The sequence below is a fragment of the Peromyscus leucopus genome, chromosome 16_21 (assembly GCF_004664715.2).
Source record: "Peromyscus leucopus breed LL Stock chromosome 16_21, UCI_PerLeu_2.1, whole genome shotgun sequence".
NCBI lineage: Eukaryota > Metazoa > Chordata > Mammalia > Rodentia > Cricetidae > Peromyscus > Peromyscus leucopus.
This window is the reverse complement of record NC_051084.1, coordinates 24,724,061-24,741,381: the sequence shown is the minus strand read 5'-3', so window position 1 is coordinate 24,741,381 and position 17,321 is coordinate 24,724,061. Positions and strand designations below refer to the sequence as shown.

General features: G+C 46.5%; 1 protein-coding gene across 3 annotated transcripts in view; it reads right to left on the bottom strand.

The window, feature by feature from the left end:
• The window catches only part of Bicc1 (BicC family RNA binding protein 1), a 240,317-nt gene that overhangs the window by 17,740 nt on the left and 205,256 nt on the right, over window positions 1–17,321 (bottom strand). For 2 of the 3 annotated variants that reach the window (XM_028877260.2, XM_028877262.1), the window contains exons 8-17: window positions 16,851–17,102; window positions 14,332–14,463; window positions 10,807–10,993; window positions 8,834–8,995; window positions 7,713–7,909; window positions 7,451–7,583; window positions 6,613–6,769; window positions 4,564–4,726; window positions 1,965–2,004; window positions 1,442–1,596 (exon numbers count right to left, since the gene is read on the bottom strand). In XM_028877260.2, coding sequence (XP_028733093.1) covers window positions 1,442–1,596; window positions 1,965–2,004; window positions 4,564–4,726; window positions 6,613–6,769; window positions 7,451–7,583; window positions 7,713–7,909; window positions 8,834–8,995; window positions 10,807–10,993; window positions 14,332–14,463; window positions 16,851–17,102 — 1,578 coding nt within the window. The remainder of the gene's footprint in view (window positions 1–1,441; window positions 1,597–1,964; window positions 2,005–4,563; window positions 4,727–6,612; window positions 6,770–7,450; window positions 7,584–7,712; window positions 7,910–8,833; window positions 8,996–10,806; window positions 10,994–14,331; window positions 14,464–16,850; window positions 17,103–17,321) is intronic. The other variant, XM_028877261.2, reaches the window with a different exon arrangement.

Below are 17,321 nucleotides of genomic sequence, written 5' to 3'. Positions count from 1 at the left end.
CAGAACTAATAGCAGCTTCCTGGTATTACTGGGTACCCAACAATACAACCCAAAGGAGAATGCAAGCTGATGAGAATAAAGGCTCACTAAATCTATCCATCCAACGGGTGGGGCTTCTCAGCCCCCACCAGCTCGGCACCTGACCTCTGTATTATGGCATCATTCCCAACTTGCTATAATGTCAGGCTCCAAGTGGGGAACCGAAGGGCATTTCTGAAGTTAAATGTTTCATTTCAGAAACTACAGAATGGCAGTCAACAACTGCGCACTTCACTCTGCGGAAAGCCAAGGCAAGGGAGGTGGACCACAGACTGCAGGGTGCAGAGCTAAGTCTCAGCATTAGCTTAATTCTTCTGCTAACAAAAGACAATGCTACTTCCTCTCAGAGCTCCGGCGGCCTGAGGGGAAGTGGACACCTACAGCCTGAAAATGCTGCATAATGGTCCCCACATACCGGCAGCTGAAGGTTACTTTAATCTTAAATATAGCCTGCCAGGTGGCTCCTGTAACCCCGACAATGGAATTCACGGGGGACTATTCAATAGTGTTTTCTTCTTGGCTTGCTCAAGAGAGATAAAGGCAATTTTTCAAAAGTATTTGCTTTTACCTTGCATCCATCAACAATCTTATTACAAAGAAAACGGGTAGAAAAAAGGAACTCCGTCTACAAATGCTACTATTAGACTAACAATTCCGAAGCCCTCGGCCAGCACATTTGCAGCCTGCAGGGATGATGGAGACCGATGCTGCTCGGCTTAATCCTTCTCTTCCACCCAGAGCCTGAAGTCTCCCAGAATGGGTGTGTGCAAGCTGACCAGACCCCTCCTCCCCAAGGCCAGAGTCCGACATTCTCAGATGGACAGGGTCTGCTCAGAGTCACATGAAGCCTGGCCAGGAGGACGGCGTTCTGGGCCCTTCCTCCACATGTGAAGAACACCAGATTCCACCCTCGTGGTGGAGCTGTGCAGCCAACATCTGGGAAACATAAGGAGGTTGGAACTGCTGCTTGAGATGCTTCCTGCTGTGCTGCTGGCACATCTCAACATACCGAAGTTAACTCAGATCTGGAAATCTGTTTTTGTTGAATACTTGCCTATCCCCCTACGGTGGCTTGCTAGCGATACTCTCGGACAAAAGGACTCTTTGTAAGTTTGTATGAAGCACTGCAGCTGCCCTTTGCTTGATCTTGGCCCCGCTCTATCATGTAAGGATACCCTTCATCCAACAAAAACTCACTCCCAAATATAAATTTCCATCATCTGTATAGATTAATAACTTCGAGGGGACAGAAAAAGTCTACTATGTAAGATTCATCCATTTACACACACTCACAAAGACAGAAAGGGAGCCAAGCCACGCTGTCCCTGTGACCATAAAGAGCCAGGGACAGGAGGGAGCCAGCTGTTCTTGGGGAAGGATGGACAGGAGGAGAACTATGCACCTCGTAGGCAGTCGTCATCGTGGGCTTATAGGACACGTGGTTGGCTCTTCTCAGCTCCTTGATGGTTTCCGCAGGCATGGACTTCGAGAACCCCAGGCCACTCCAGGTATTTGTAGGTGTTCTGACCTCGGTCACCACTGGCTTCTTTAACATGGCTTTGGAGTACAGAATATAAAAGAGACTCTTGGTGTGCTTAATGCAATTCTTAAATAAAATCACTGACGCTGCGCTGCGTTTCTTCAGCGTATGAAAAAGTTATGACTCAATGCTATTTCTTAACACGAAGTGCCTAAGAATAAAACATTTCATCCAATAAAAAGCAAATGAGGAAAAGCTGCGGGACTCCTTAATTATGCTCACGGATTTCACAAAATTCACAGTATTTCGAGAGAATCTGTGTATTACGAACTCAAAGATTTGGGGTTTCTTTTTTATAAGCATCCAGTTTGTCAAATCATCTGGAGTGCTTGAAAACAAAGGTGGACTGAGGGACACAGACGGGGAGCAATCCCGCGTCACTTACCTTTGGTGGCTAATAGTTTCTTCTGCTCATAGTCAAATGCCTGAAAAGGAAATACAGAAAAAAAACCCGGCTCTGTTACCAGTCCCAGAGCATCCTGCCAAGTCTGTTTGAGACATCAGCTAAGTATGGTACCACAAATATACAATGCAAGTGTGATTAATCTGAACACTCCTTCAAAACCAACTTGGAACAATCTGCCACTTTTTAATCTAACTTGAAGTCAGTGGCAAGGATTAGAATTTTCCCTCTACAAAATCCAAGCAAATTCTCATTAACGAAGAATGTCTTCCACCTCAGGACCACTACATGCTAATGTGATGTGAGGGACCTGAGAGCTGCAGAAACCTCAAAGGAAGATGTCACATGACGCCCTTAGGCATCTGTTGTCTCTCCTCGGTCTCAGAATCCTTCTTCACGTAGGGTAAACAAGATGGAAACAGGGATAATTTCAAGACAACATAAGATGTTATCAACCACACTGCTAAAGCCTTGGCTTTTTTAAAAAAATATTTGTTTGTTTATTTATGTATACAGTATTCTGCCTGCATGTATGCCTGCAGGCCAGAGAGGGTGCCATATCTCATTACAGATGGTTGTGAGCCACCATGTGGTTGCTGGGAATTGAACTCAGGACCTCTGGAAGAGCAGCCAGTGCTCCTAATCTCTGAGCCATCTCTCCAGCCTGAGCCTTGGCTTTTGAAGCTGCATAAATGCAACGATCTAGCTTTGGACACTAACAATCCAACAGGATTGAACCTAGAGACCCTGGTACCACACAGACGGAAGGACCACACCTGTGTGCTATTAACCCTGAACACTAACTATGCAGAAGCCAGGAGAGACGCCTTTCTGAAGAGAGCTATGCCTGCATGGCTACATCCCAGCTGCTGCCCTGTTTTCGCCTCCGTAGTCTAGGGAACAGGTAAGACTTGATTCAAGGACCTACCAGGAAGATCAAGAACCTACAGGCAAGAGTTCTTTGGCTCTTCTCCCAGAAAGACTGTACCAGCATATATAAGGTTCCCAGGGAATTACAGCCTGCAACAGAACACTGAAGGGGGAGCAAAGACCTGGGAATAACCTTGGGCCAGGTGATGAACAGCGGCAACCCAGCACACGCAGTAGCACAAAGAACACGGCGGTACCTCAGAGAGCCTGGGTTTTAGGCGACGCTGTTTTATGGTATTTGGGGGCAGCTTAAAATTGCACTGGGAGTTAAAAATCAACTTTAACTTCCAGGGGCAAGAGTGGGGAAAAATGAACTCTACTTAAAGCCAGGGCTGTCTCTGTGAAGAAGACAACAGCATGTCAGAGCTCATCTGGAGCCTACACAGCCGGCAGTCTCTGGAGGCCTGAGGAAGAGAGATGAGTGAAAAGAGTGCTAGAGAGACCACTCTGCCAGGGTGGCGAAGAGGCGGGCACTATCTTCAGTCACCGAATGAGACAGGTCTTCGGTGTGTCTCGCGTCAAAGCTCTCTAGCGACTCTCCTAGATTGCCTGACTTTGGAGCCAGCTGCCCACTGATGGCATTAACACATCTAGTTAGAGTCACCAGTGAGAACACTGTCATCCGACCTACAAGAAAAAAAAAACCTCGGAACTTGTTCACGAGGACCCAAAGCTGGTAGGCAAAAGGAGGGCAACCATGAGATACACAAAACCACAGGGGTCATAAAGGGAACCTGGTATTTTTTTTTTTTTAAGTACTGATGAATTATGAAAGCTATGAATTCTATCCACTTCAAGACTCATGGAATTGTTCAAATGCAAAGGATTAAAAAAATAAAATAAAAACAAGGAGGATTGAATTTTACTTCACACTGAAATAAAAGTAGTGTCATTCAGTTGCATGCGTTAACATGGTAGTTCTTTTTGTTTTGTTTAGATTTCTAGGGTTTTGTGAAGTTTGTGGAGGTGGCAGGGATGAAGAGAGAGAGAATTCATTACAAGGTGGATGCTCTTTCCCAGTCACGCTGGTGCAGAAAGTAAAACGTTCATGGGTGTGTGTGACCCTGAGGAGCGCCAATCCTTGCCTCTCATACACCTCTACATGAAGCTGAGATACTGACTCTCATGCTTAGTGAGCTGCTCTAAGTCACGCTATGAAAGTAGTGGTATGCCAGGGCTGGCTGAGGAAGCTGTCTGAAGCTATCACGAACATCCACACCACACAGTTGTCGCCATCCTGTATCGTCCTCCAAAGAATTCAAATTGCACACTGGCTCTTTTCATAGCCATTTTGAAACAGCACCGAGTCTATTATCTCTGGTTCTAAGACAGAAGAAAACGAGATCTGCTTATCCAAGAGAAAGACCATCTCTTACATGCCTATAAAGCTTGAGGTAACCCATACGACATCATCCGCTTAAGATACAGCCACACAGATCACCGCTTTTACTTCATCTAAATCTTGCACTTCATCATTAATGTTCATAGCAAACCCAACCCAAACTCCTGCGTATCTATTTGAGTTTCCCGCCGACCAGGGTGCAGGAGGACAGGCTAACATCTGCCCCCTGCTTCCTGCATGCCCAGCCCAGCGCCCTGCCCTTGGGTGACTGCAGTTGCAGCACCTGCATTACCACAGCGCCTGCATTACCTGCATGTGGACATAGGGAGCCTGGGAGGCCAGGCGGGCCCTTTCCGAGTTTTGCTGGGCCGCTGCCCTCTCAGCAGCACGCTCGCTCCCCGGAGCCTTCTTGTCGGCGAGGGGACTTTCTGCGGCACTCAGTTCAGGGTCTGAGAGCAGTCTGTCAGTGCTGCTGTGAAAGAGAGTTGGGAATTCACTGCCCCACCTCACACACGGACACGCCGCACGTTTCCCGTGTGTGTGTCCACTGTGTGTGCTTCTGCCATCACCTGCTGTCACCTCAGGGCAATGCCGTGACGCAGCCGCACGGAGACAAAGGGGACGCTGTCATCCCACCGGACACAGGAGGAAGGACCTTGTCCAAGGTCACTGCTCGAGGGTGACTCTGGGTCTCGAGCCAGAGGTGAAAACTGTTTTGCCATATATAGGCACCCGCATTATAGGGAGTACACATGGTATTCGGCTTGTGGCACACAGGGAACAGATGTACAGAGATTTGTGATGTTTGGTATCCGCCAGATACCAAGGACTCATGCAAAATTTGAGCACAGCCCGGGTAAGCCTGAAGGTAGACAGACAGATGGCAAAAATCCCACAGGTAAAATACATGTGATACTGGTTATGAAGGAAAGGAGCCAGTAAGACATATTCCCGAAGCTTGTTTAGGGAATGAGCAGAGGGCCACGTGATGCTTATAACGGACTAGATACCTGAGTGAGAGCCCATGATGCATCAGGATGTACCTGAAGCCAAAACATGTGCTGTTTTGTTCAATTGCAACCAACCACCTCTTCAGTTCCCATGTCAGAAGACGAGACGTGAGCAAGAGGCTCCGCCTGACAGATGTTGACAGAGGCTCCCTGAAGACACGTGAACCGGAAATGAAGGTGCTTTTCCGGTTCACTGGGGCCAAAGGCCAGGAGAGCAGCAACTCAGAGCAGAGCGAGCAAAAGGCAAGGGACCCAGGATCGAGTCACAGGGACAGTGGAAGCCACCGTGTGACAGGGTGAGTCCAACTTTAAAGAGAGTCAGGAAAGCTAAATAAGGGGCCACACTGGCGGGAGAAGGTGGCAGGAGGCAGTGCTGGAGGCCAGGGCGTCATCCAGGCGGCAGAGAAGGAAAAGGATCGAAAGGCACTGAAGACAAAGGGGAGGGCTTGTGTTTTTAAAGGTTCAACAGTCAGCAGGAAGCACAGCACCTGAGGAACACACCCTGGAGAGTGGCCATTTGGGGAATTAGTTCCCACGAAGGACAAATGGGTAAAGCAGAACTGAGTGGAATGAGTCCAGGGTGGAATAAAGTGGCTTTAGCAAGAAATGGAGGAAGTAAGGATATATATAGTATAATATAACTCTGTGTGTGTGTGTGTGTGTGTGTGAGTGTGTGTGTGTGTGTGTGTGTGTGTGTGTGAGTGTGTGTGTGTGAGTGTGTGTGTGTGTGTGTATGTGTGTGTTGATCTTTCTATAAAGACACTCCATAAAGACAACCAAGGAACTAAGAAGACAGAAGAGGAATTCAACTAGCTGGGCAGGTGAGAGACCCTTTCCCCTGAGAGAGGACCAAAAAATAAGGCAATCTAAGGATAGCATAATGATAACCCCTGTGCAAGGAGGAGTTCTAGCTAATAAAACTCACAGGCTGATCACAAAGTTTAAAGGTTTGCCGTGTCCTGCACTGGATAGGAGGGAACTACAGCCTAAGAATCCCCCCTCCACACCAGCTAAGGTGGCTTCACTGCTGGACACTGTCTAATGCAAAAGTCAGAGCCTAAAAATTGCCCCTACTCATGGCTGAATAGCAGAGAGACTGCTCTAAGTTTCAGAGCAAGAAGGATTGTTTTGAGGACACCGTTGGAAAGCCAATCACTAAGTGAGGGAAGATTATAAAGATGGACAATGGTGAAAACAGAGGTTACTCATTGAGTTTTTAAAATCTTATTAGGAGAGGGAATGGAAGAGCCCACCATAAGATCTAGCCTGACTTGAGTTAGTCTTAACCACTGAGCTCAAAACAAATTCTCCTTCCACCATTTCCTCCCAGGAAGATGAGCATACATACTGGAGGTGTGAGTTCTTCGTGCCTTGCAGTAGCTCAACCGTCTGTCGCTTGGCACAGGAGACCTTGGAGGGACCCAGCATCTGCTTCAGGTCACCAGCATTCCCAGAATGGGAAGGACTTCGAGGCATGCCCACTTCCACAAAGGCATCATCGCAGCCTGCAGAGGGGGTGGAGTGACGGGGAGAGGAGAAAAATCGAAAGGTCATCTTCATCTGCCATGGAGAAAACCAAAGTCCTGTCTCTATGGAGAGCCAATTCCAGAGTCCTGACAGTGCTCTCAGTGGCAAGGAGGGCACACCTCCGCAAACTCGGGCGGTCTCCAGGATGCAACCTGAAGGGAAGACCCTGGTGTTTCCTGAAGACCATTTGGAGTAAGCAGAATATGTATTTACATATGAACATTAGTGGGGCTCTTGTGTGCCATGAAGGCTGTTGGGACAGAAGGGGAGATCTATATTTGCATATAAACATTGGTGGGACCCTTGTGTTTCTCGTCTTCCTTTTTCAATGCTCTTCCAATGAACTACACCCCAAATCATGTTTCTTCAAGATTGTTGGGGTGAACTCATATGCAAACACTGATCGAGCTGATGTTTTCATATTACACAATAATGGAACAGTGGTATTTCTGTGGAAAATGCCTTTCAGTTCATCTTTTGCTACGTTCTTTGGAATTTCAGGCAAGACATTGACTCTGCATAGTTAAGGTAGGCACTGGTGAATGAAAACAATTCAGAACCTATGCAGTCTTCCTGCCCCCCCCACCCCCCCCCACCCCCAGAGGGGTGTGTGTCCCTTTATCCAAGCTACAAGCTTGTCTGAGGAGGAAAATTCTAACCTTCCACAGAGTTTGACTTGGGAGAAGCCTGTTCAGGCCCAGCCGTCTGCATGGATGGATCACCATGGTTGGTGCTCAGCACTTTTTCCCCAAGCGACGGAGTGGACAGTGCACCGTATTTCATGTTTGGAGGCTGAAATCATAAATAAAATAAAAGCACCATTTAGAAATAACACCAGTGAACACACATTTTAAAAAAAAATTCAAGTAGCTCCTTTCTTGCCCAAAGCACAGACCACCCCACCTCCCAGGAAGGCATTACCTGCACGTGTCCATTCAAAGAAGCGGAGATGTTCTTGCCTTCTCCCTGCATGCCGTTGATATGGACATCAACGGGAGTCAAGCCAGGTGGAGGAGACGGGGCTGTGTGCCCGTAGGTGGGCACTCCAGACAACAAGATATTGGTTAACGTGGCCTGGGCAGTGGATGGAATCATAAGGTGTGGTATAGCAGAGAAACCTGTGATGGTTTGGAAAGACAATGTGAGACAACCTAGTAGAGACTGTTGTATTTGATAACACGAGAAATTCCTTTCTCTGTGAATTTAAGAATAACAACATCTCTGTAAATAGATTTAACATTACTATAAAAATCATAAACGGAGGCTAGAAAGAGGGCTCAGTGGTTAAGAGCACTGGCTGCTCTTCCAGAGGTCCTGAGTTCAATTCCCAGCAACACATGGTGGCTCACAACCATCTATAATGAGATTGGATACCCTCTTCTGGCATGCAGACATGCATGCAGGTAGAACACTGTATACATAATAAACAAATAAATCTTTTAAAAAAAATCATAAATGGAGGCTGGTGAGTGGGTAAGGGCCCTTGCTTCCAAGTTTGATGACCTGAGTTTGAAACCTGGGACCCATATGCTGGAAGGAGGGAACTGACTGGCCGCCACATGTGCACCTCGGCATACACACACACACACACACACACACACACACACACACACACACGACCATTTTCTTTAAATAAAACCCTGTTAAAATGAGATACCACTTCTCACTCTATTTGTTCCAGACCCCTCACAGCACAGGTGAAGAAAGCTGAACCCGAGCCCGTGATTATGAAAGAGCTCCTCCGGGTGGAGCTCTGTTTGTAACCCTCATGTGCCTTGGCCATTGTCCCCTGAGCATCCAGCTGCTTTTCCTAACCTGTTTATCACCTGTGCGGATGAGGTGCTGCTTGCATGAAAAGCTCTTGGCTTTTCTGAGCTCCATTTTAACTAATTTACACAGCGGGAGATTTCCTTTGGGCAAGAGGATGCTTTGAAGAAATGGAATCCTTTGTAAATTCTATTTAAAAAAAAACAAACAAAAAACCACAAACCAGGCAGAATCTAAGAATGCACAGCTCTTGATTATACTTGAGTGACACTAACCTGTGGCACTTGCAGTATTAGCGATGGAGGGTGCCCACAGTGTAGGGCTCGGGGTACCAGAACTTGAACTTTGCAAAGGACTGACGGAACTGTTGAGAGCATTCAGGAGTGAGTTTGGGGTGGTTGAAGTGTTGAGCGACAAGGTGGTGGGCCCCAACAAACCTGTAAGGAGTGAGAGTCAAGTCGGCACCTAAGTTCAAGATTCTGAAACAGGGGAAGACGTTCATACTGTCTTTTGGAACGGGCACCGATAAAACCTGACACTTTCTAGTCTGTCAAATACAGGCAACAGGCTTTCCTTCAAAGATGTTATTTCAGATATTCCTGTGAAATGTCTCTTTTCACAACTCCATCATAGGAATTAGCTCATCCTCAGATAGACAATAGATGCCCATTTAATAGATGCCATGAGAATGAGGAGACAGATGTGCCCAAGCTAACACAGCAGCAGTCAGGCGCACTGAGTACTACTAGACTTGCTGACACGCCCGGATGGACGAACCTCTGTTAAGAAAAAGCTCTTTTTTTTTTGTTTCTCCAAGTGACTCACTTGTTATCAGCTTCCCAACAAATCCCTTTCCAAGCGTTCACACCTGGCAATGCCTAGGGACGCCGTTCCTGTGGCAGACTGACTGTCTGGTACTTAGGAAAGAGGATGCACTACCAGATGGTTCTCTGCATGTCTGAACACACGCTGACTTCTTCGGGCTCCCATCCAATGACTGAAGCTTGCCCAGGAAATGGGCTGGCTTTGATTTATGTTTCGAGCATCCCATGCTTGCTATAACTAATGAGATTCCTTTTTGGGAATTTTGGGATCTCTAGTCTAAAAATGTTCATTTCTCTGTGTTTCCGGAAGTTCACAGGCACCAGTGTTACAGGAGTTGGATGGACAAATCAAGAGATGCTCTCCTCCACTCGGGAACTCTGCCTCTCCTCCCAGTTCCTCAACTGGAACACAACGGAGTTGGGTCATACTAAGTTCTCTGGCATGTCCTGGTCCACAGCATCACTGTACAGCTGTGACTGTTCAGGTCCGTGTGGAGGAGATAGCTTTGGTCAGCGAAGAACCTGCATTACTGTAGTGGTGCTCAAGTATGGCAATTTGGAGCCCCAACGAGTTACACACACATTATCTCCAGTGTTGGGGACAAACCTAGGTCCGTATATGTCCACTCTACCACTGAGCGATAACACAGCCCATCATACTATATATTTTAAAGGAAAAAGGGGAAAAAAATTAAAAGATCTGCTGAAACTTTTTTTTCCCTGCCATCTACTCTGAATGAAGCAGAAAGATGGGCTGGCCTACTGTACTTGATTTTTATATGAAGGCATTCGGGGCACAAGGATGAAAATGGTGAGCCTGGTCTAACGGTAGCAGAGCTCCTGGTCAGCCTGTGAGAAAGCCCACCCCTACATGAGGACACTGTGTCATGAACAGCAAGGACTCTGCTTTCCTAACAACCTAACACTGTGAGTTAAGGTATGAGCCACGCTTGCTCTCCTTAGTGACCTTGGGCTTATCAAGCCTAACCCTGGGGGTGGGTTCAGGGGCTCTCCCCTCCCTTTCTCCAGCTGCCCTCCAGATCTGCAATTACTTTTTGGAACAAACTGGATCATCTTTATCTCCAGGGAGGGAGGGCAATACTGCAAAGCCAGAGAGAACAAACACATACATCAGCGTCAGCCCCACTCCCTTCAATCTCGGTGGCATTCTTAATTTAGAAGAACAAACAGAGCCACTGAAAATAAAAGCAGTCAGCCTGGGGTTATTTATGCCAACACAGGGAGAATCTGGGCAGCCCAAATCCACAGAGCCTCACAACAACAAAACCAGATTACGAATCAGGTCCTGTTGCTCTTCACCCCGCCCTGGGGCTCAAAGAAGAAAACAGCATTTAGACAGCACAATGGTAGAAAGGAAGGGAACCAGATAAGCATTTCCCCAGTGGTAATAATAAACTTTATACCTAGTCCAGTGAGTCCAAGGCCTGCCGAAGCTAAGATATCCAGGCTGGGACATGCCAGGCCGGCAGGGCACGATGCTGGGGAGAGACTGGTTGCTATGGAAACCCCACTGCTTTCAAGTCCGAGGAGACATTTCCTTGCTTCATACATATTTAAGGCATTTCGCTCAACACTTTTCACAATCACAGACTATGAAAACACATAATGGGGAAAAAAAAGGTGACACGGGGTAGTATACAATGAATGGAGGGGGTAATGAAGATGCAAATGAGGAGTCCACGGGAGGGGGAGGACCACCTTCAATCAGCCTCTGCCGCTCCTGGCAGAGCTGTAAAATGTTAGTTACCACCTACTCTGTGTGTGTGTGTGTGTGTGTGTGTGTGTATGTGTGTGTGTGTACATGTACGCACTGTTGCAGGCAGCATCCACCTACTGTGTGTGTGTATGTGTGTGTGTGTGTGTGTGTGTGTGTGTGTGTGTATGTATGCACTGTTGCAGGCAGCATCCACCTACTCTGTGTGTGTGTGTGTGTGTGTGTGTGTGTGTGTGTGTGTGTGTATGTATGCACTGTTGCAGGCAGCATCCACCTACTCTGTGTGTGTGTGTGTGTGTGTGTACTGTTCCAGGCAACTTGAAGGTTCCAGTTCCCATCCAACCTTTTGGGGGTGGGGATTCCTATCCAGAGATGCTTAGAGATTTAGTAAATTCTTGGTGTCAAAGCCCTGTCCTACTACACAGCCTCTGGCCTTCATACTGAAGCCTCCCCCCCCCGCCCCCCATTACCTGCAGAAGCCAAATCACAAACCCATTCCCACATACAGACTGCAGAGTAACAGTCGCTCGTTTCTGACATCATGGTCTGATGGTTAGCTAACACATCTCCAGGCACCCCGACCCTCGGTGAGAACACATCGATGGCAAACCATGTGATATGTGTCGTGTGCAGGGGTGTGTATTTTTCCTTACTGCCTGCATATGCACATATATATGTTATATATACATATATAATCTCTCTAATATAACTGACTACATTTTAAACGTCTATAATTATATATACATCCACACACTCACACAGTGGCAGTAAGGAAAACTTGACTAAGAAAGCAGTTAAAATGGTAGTTAGAATCCAGCCACTGAGCAGTCTGTCCGGCCTGACATATGCTCATTTTCTCCTGAGCTCTTGGAATCCTCACACCTGTCCTTGCACGGACAAACCCTTCTCTGGGTCTGCTACTGACGGTGGCTGTAGTTAAGTTAGTCAAGCAGGAGGCTCCATAATGTCCCAAACCAATGGCCTGTTTGCAAACTCTGAACTCACTCCATTCCACTCACTCAGAATCTGGGCTAGCTTTTCTTTTAGGGTTTTTCCTGAGAGAAGGTGTGGCTGATTTCCCCCCAGTTGCACAGAAAGTACTGCATTTACTCATGTAGAAATCACAAGCAAGACACACACAAACCATTCTACCCAAAAGATGATATCTGTGGCTTAGAAGTTTAAAATGGAAAGTTAGGCAGATTTATTTATCTTAGTAAGTTAGGGCTCTCTGACCCCAGAGTCCATCTGCACATCCCTCTCTGGCTTTCATATGTGGATGTGGACACACACACACACACACACACACACACACACACACGTACACTCATGCATGCACACACACCCATACACACACACATATCCACATGCATGTATGTGTGTACACACTCCCACATGTGAACACACACAAAAAACGAATAGAATTAGAAAGAGAAGGGGGGAGGGAAGAGGAAGAGAGCCTTTCTATGTGAGACAGCACTCTATGTGAATGGGGACCCAGGTCCTAACTTGACACCAAGCCTGCTCTGGCCTGAATCTTGTGCTCGCCAGCCTCCTCCTTGATTCCTGACTTCCCTCATCTATGGCAGCCTCATCTTTGGCATTGCTACAGCAGCCCAAACAGATTAAGATGTTTGCTGGTTTGTTTTTGCCCAGTGATACACTCCTGTGCACTAAGGCAAGGCATCTACATTTCTGTAATGCCCAACTGTACAGTGTCAAATTCCGTTCACTAGACTTCATAAAGCAATGCAAACTAGCATTTAATAAAAATGTTCAGCTGTTTGGAATTTTTCTTCAAAATATTCCACGAACTTCGAAACTTCCCATAGGAATAGTTTACACATCTTTTAAGTTTTTAAAGATTAAAAAAAAAAAAAAAACAACAACCAGGATTAATATACCATTGTGATTACCTGAAACAAAGACATTTTTGTGACTTTTGCTAACATGCCCCTAGATTATTTCCTAATCCTACTTTCCTTCCTAGTGTTCCTAGTGGTGAATTTGGGGTGTCCCCAAACTCCACATCAGCCGACGCTTTGTGATTTAGAAAATGTTAGCATGTCAACACTGCCACCTAACATGTCATTCCCGGCTGGGAGTTTTCGTCCCTGCTCAGCCCGCGCAGCAGCAGCAGCAGCAGCACAAAGGCTGACAGAGAGCAACAGCCAGCAGCACCATCACAGGGTCCCAGGCTGCTCTGCAAAGGAGCTGCCACAGCGTTCACAACACTAATGAATGGACGCTCCTCCCTCCTCGCCTTCTGCGGGCACCTGATATCCGATTTCTCTCACTGCACCTTTACCGTCCATGTCATCACCAAATCTCTACAGCACGGGACAGAGAAAGTGCTAAGTAAACTGAGCATTTTCATTACTCGTGGCCTTTATTCAAGGAAAGAACAGAACAGAAAAGGCAACTCTTCTGCTAGGGAGCACAGTGGCTGGCATACAGTAAGTTCTGGAAGTGTTCTATGAGTTGATTTGAATAGGTGTACACACACACACACACACACACACACCACATAAATCACCTTAGCCGTTCCCTAGCAACTAAATAAAGCCTGTAGCTAGCTTTGATTGTAAATAAAGAATCCTTCTGATAAATACCCGGGAGGGTATATCTCATTCATATGGTAGGTCTATTGTGGCTTTCTGATGAACTTTAGTGTTGATTTCCACAACGGCCTGACTAGTTTACATATTCCCCCCATCAGTGTGAAAGCTCTCCCTTTTGTCCACCTCCCCACCAGTATTTGCTCTTAGTCATTTTCTGGCTGACTGCCCCTCTGACTGGGTGAGATGGGATCTTCATGTAGTTTAAATTTGCATTTCTCTGATGGCTATTGAGGCTGAACATTGTATGTTTGCTAGCCATTTGTGCATCATTTTTTGAGAACGGTCTGTTCATTTTATTAGCCTGTTTATCAATTGGTTTGGTTGAGTTCTTGTAAAAATCACAAAGTAAGAAAAAAGATGCTTCTTTTTCATGTAATTATGGAAAAATAATGGTTACTGAAAATGGACTCCAAAAAAAAAAAAAATAAACAAAAGAAGAAAACGGTGGTAGATCATAGAGGCCACTGTTACGAACGTATACTGTTGTTATACACTAACATGCATATTAGAAATTAGTTCCCTGTAAATGAACAGCCAACGTGCATAGAGAACAGCGTTACAGACGCGTCACTGCGCGCAGACTCCGAACCGACCTTGCTTGGCTGTTTGGGCTTTGGTTTAATACTGATAAAGACATCGAGTTGCTCCATCAACTGTGCAATGAACTGTGGGTCCACTTCGATTTCTTCCTTCATATCGAACATCAGCACAAGAGGAAGACACCCCTAGAAAAGACAGCAGGAATCTCAGGAGCCAGTCCCATGGCACCCGGTACCTGAGCAGAGCTATAAATAATACACCATCGAGTATGAAAACTAAGTGACATTCACATCTTCACAACAAGGATGGATGGGGTGGGACCAAGGTGAGGGGCAGGAGGCTGTCTGGGGGACTGAAACTGTGGGTGTTCAGCTCATGGGTTTGGCATAAATTTATTTTTTTAGTCTAATGTTTACTTTGGAAAAATCCTTCACTGTCTGACTTCAGTTATATTCAGTTATATATAGTTATATTCAGTTATATACAAAAAAACCACTCTTCGCCACTCTGAGGTTCAAATCATGTGCCCTCCCTTGCACAGGGACTTAGGGGAGCCATGTCACTGCATCCTGAATGAGGAGAACTCAACTGCTGATTAACGACCTCCACTGTGGCCCAGCCTGGCCTATCGCACCACAGATCTGCATGGCTGGGATCCTTCTCTACCTCCAGGCCAGGGCCTACTCTCAATGTCCTTCAGATAGAGTCTGTACCTCACTCAGAGGTTTCTTAACTGCTCCTTCTAAGGAAGCAAAAGCTGTATCCACCCTTCCCAGCATGAGCAGTGAACCACTGCCCCGACCTCCAATCCTTTTGCTTCCCACTACAGAAGCTAGCTTTGGCTTTCTTTGCTCTTCTCTTCCTGGCCCTCATCGCCACAGCCAGGTGCCATACAACTCCTCTTCCTCTTGCACAGAATGCTGCTCAGCTCAAGCCCTTGGTTGCTGGATTGTGTTCACATGCATCAGAAAACAACATTGAACACACTGTGATCAAAATGGAGTAGGTTGTGCCCTTTCACTTATGAATAAAAGTGACTTTTGTATAGATAGTAAAAAAAAGGTCCTTAAAACCTTTGAATTTCTTTCTCCCTTCTTTCAATATCGGTTACTAGTGCCTTTCAAAATACTTTTCTATTTTTGGCAGGTGTGGCCAAAGTAGGAATATGAATATGTGAACTTTTTGTCAAGCATTTTGAGCTTAAAAGTGCCTTTCAAAATACTTTTCTATTTTTGGCAGGTGTGGCCAAAGTAGGAATATGAATATGTGAACTTTTTGTCAAGCATTTTGAGCTTAAAAATGACACCTAAGGACCCTGGGAAAAGAAGACACTCTGAAGATTAACTGTGGCAGTCCCGATTTGTAAGTATGCCCCACGGCTAGTGCGCTAACGACGACGATACAACCCAATAAACAAGACGGCAAAACCCAACAGTCACAAAAGGTGAATCTTTAAATCTCACATTGGCCTGGCTGACTCTCGGAAGTTTCATCTGTCGGGGGGGGGGGGGGGGGGGGGGATGGAATCAACAGTATACAAAGCTGGGTTTTCTGACTTTTTAAAAAGACCAATTCCGCAAGTTAATAGGTCACACCTGATGCTTCCTGACTCAAATGTCACTAAAGGCCAAGCATCGACTTGCACAAGAGTGCCGGCTGTTTATAAGAGTCTCCGCCAGCCCAGCAATACAGCTGTCTGCTGTTACTACACAGCAACCGACACACGCTGGGGTCTCCAATCAACTCGGGAAGGAGAGAGATGCCATACACTGGAGTGCTTTTGAATGACGTAACTGATGCTTTGCTTTTGTAGCATTCAAATTCATGAGTGAATTCGCCATTTTATTTGTACAGGAAATTTATTAAGTATGCAAATGTTTCCGATCGCCAAAGGTCAAGTTTTTACGTATGTGTGGGTGTAATGTGATGGCCAGAGGTCATGGGCAGCTGTTTTCCTTTACTGTTTACTTTCCACCTTCTTCTTATTATTCTTACTGAGACGGTGTCTCTTTAGGAGTCTAGACCTCACAGATTAGGTGACACTGACTGACCGGCAATCCACAGGACTCCACTTGTCTTTGCCTCTCTAGTCCTGGGATTACAGACATGAGACTCCAGCCTTGCCTGCTCAAGTGAGCACTAGGGATCTTCATGGCTCGTGTGGAAAGCACTTTGCCAACCGGGGCCATCCCCTCAGCCTTTGAAGATGACCTTTAAACAGTATTTTCAGTTTTCCACTGAGGGTTCAAACGGCACACCGGTACCCCATGTCAGATGTAAATAGTCGCCTCCCACCCACACCACAAAGTACACTCATTTCAAATCTCGTCTGTGTTTAGTCTAAGTTAAGAAAAATATAAGAAAATTGCTTCCCTATGCAAAGGAATTGGACCTGTGGAGGCACAATGGCCCTTTTTCTCCTGTTTATTTCCTTTTACCGGGAATGTTTCCTGTCGGGCTGGACCTCAAAACTGCTTCCTTAAATAGCAGATTTGCGGGGGTCAGTGTGGAACCCCGTGGTATGCCAGGACGTCAAAGGAAAGCATCACAAAGCTGACTGAAGCAGCCTTACCATGAGATACTGCCTTGCCAGACAGACAGACTCGATGGTGCCCTGGAGGTAGACGGTGGATTTCTTCTGTGGGTTGCTGGGGTCAGGAAAGTGGATCTGTGCCCCTGTTCTCTGCATGATATGTTTGACGTTGCTCCCGTTCCGGCCCATCATGAAGAGGTGATGCTGGGCCGCGATGTCCAGTTGTGTGCTCACGGGGATGGCAGATGCCAAGCTTCCCGCGAGGTGTTCCAATAGCATGGCTGTTCCTTCCTGGCAGAGAAGGGCAGACTGTGGGGGGCAGGCGCAGTAATCCCATCAAATACAACCACCCCCATATGGGCAAAGTGTCTATTGTACCTCCAACAACTATGGGAACATCAGTAGCATGTTCTATGAGCCCACAAGCAGCACAAAGGAAAATTCTGGAAACCAATTAGTCTACTAATCATAAGCACAAAACTTCTACTGGGTGTGGTGGCATAGGCCTAT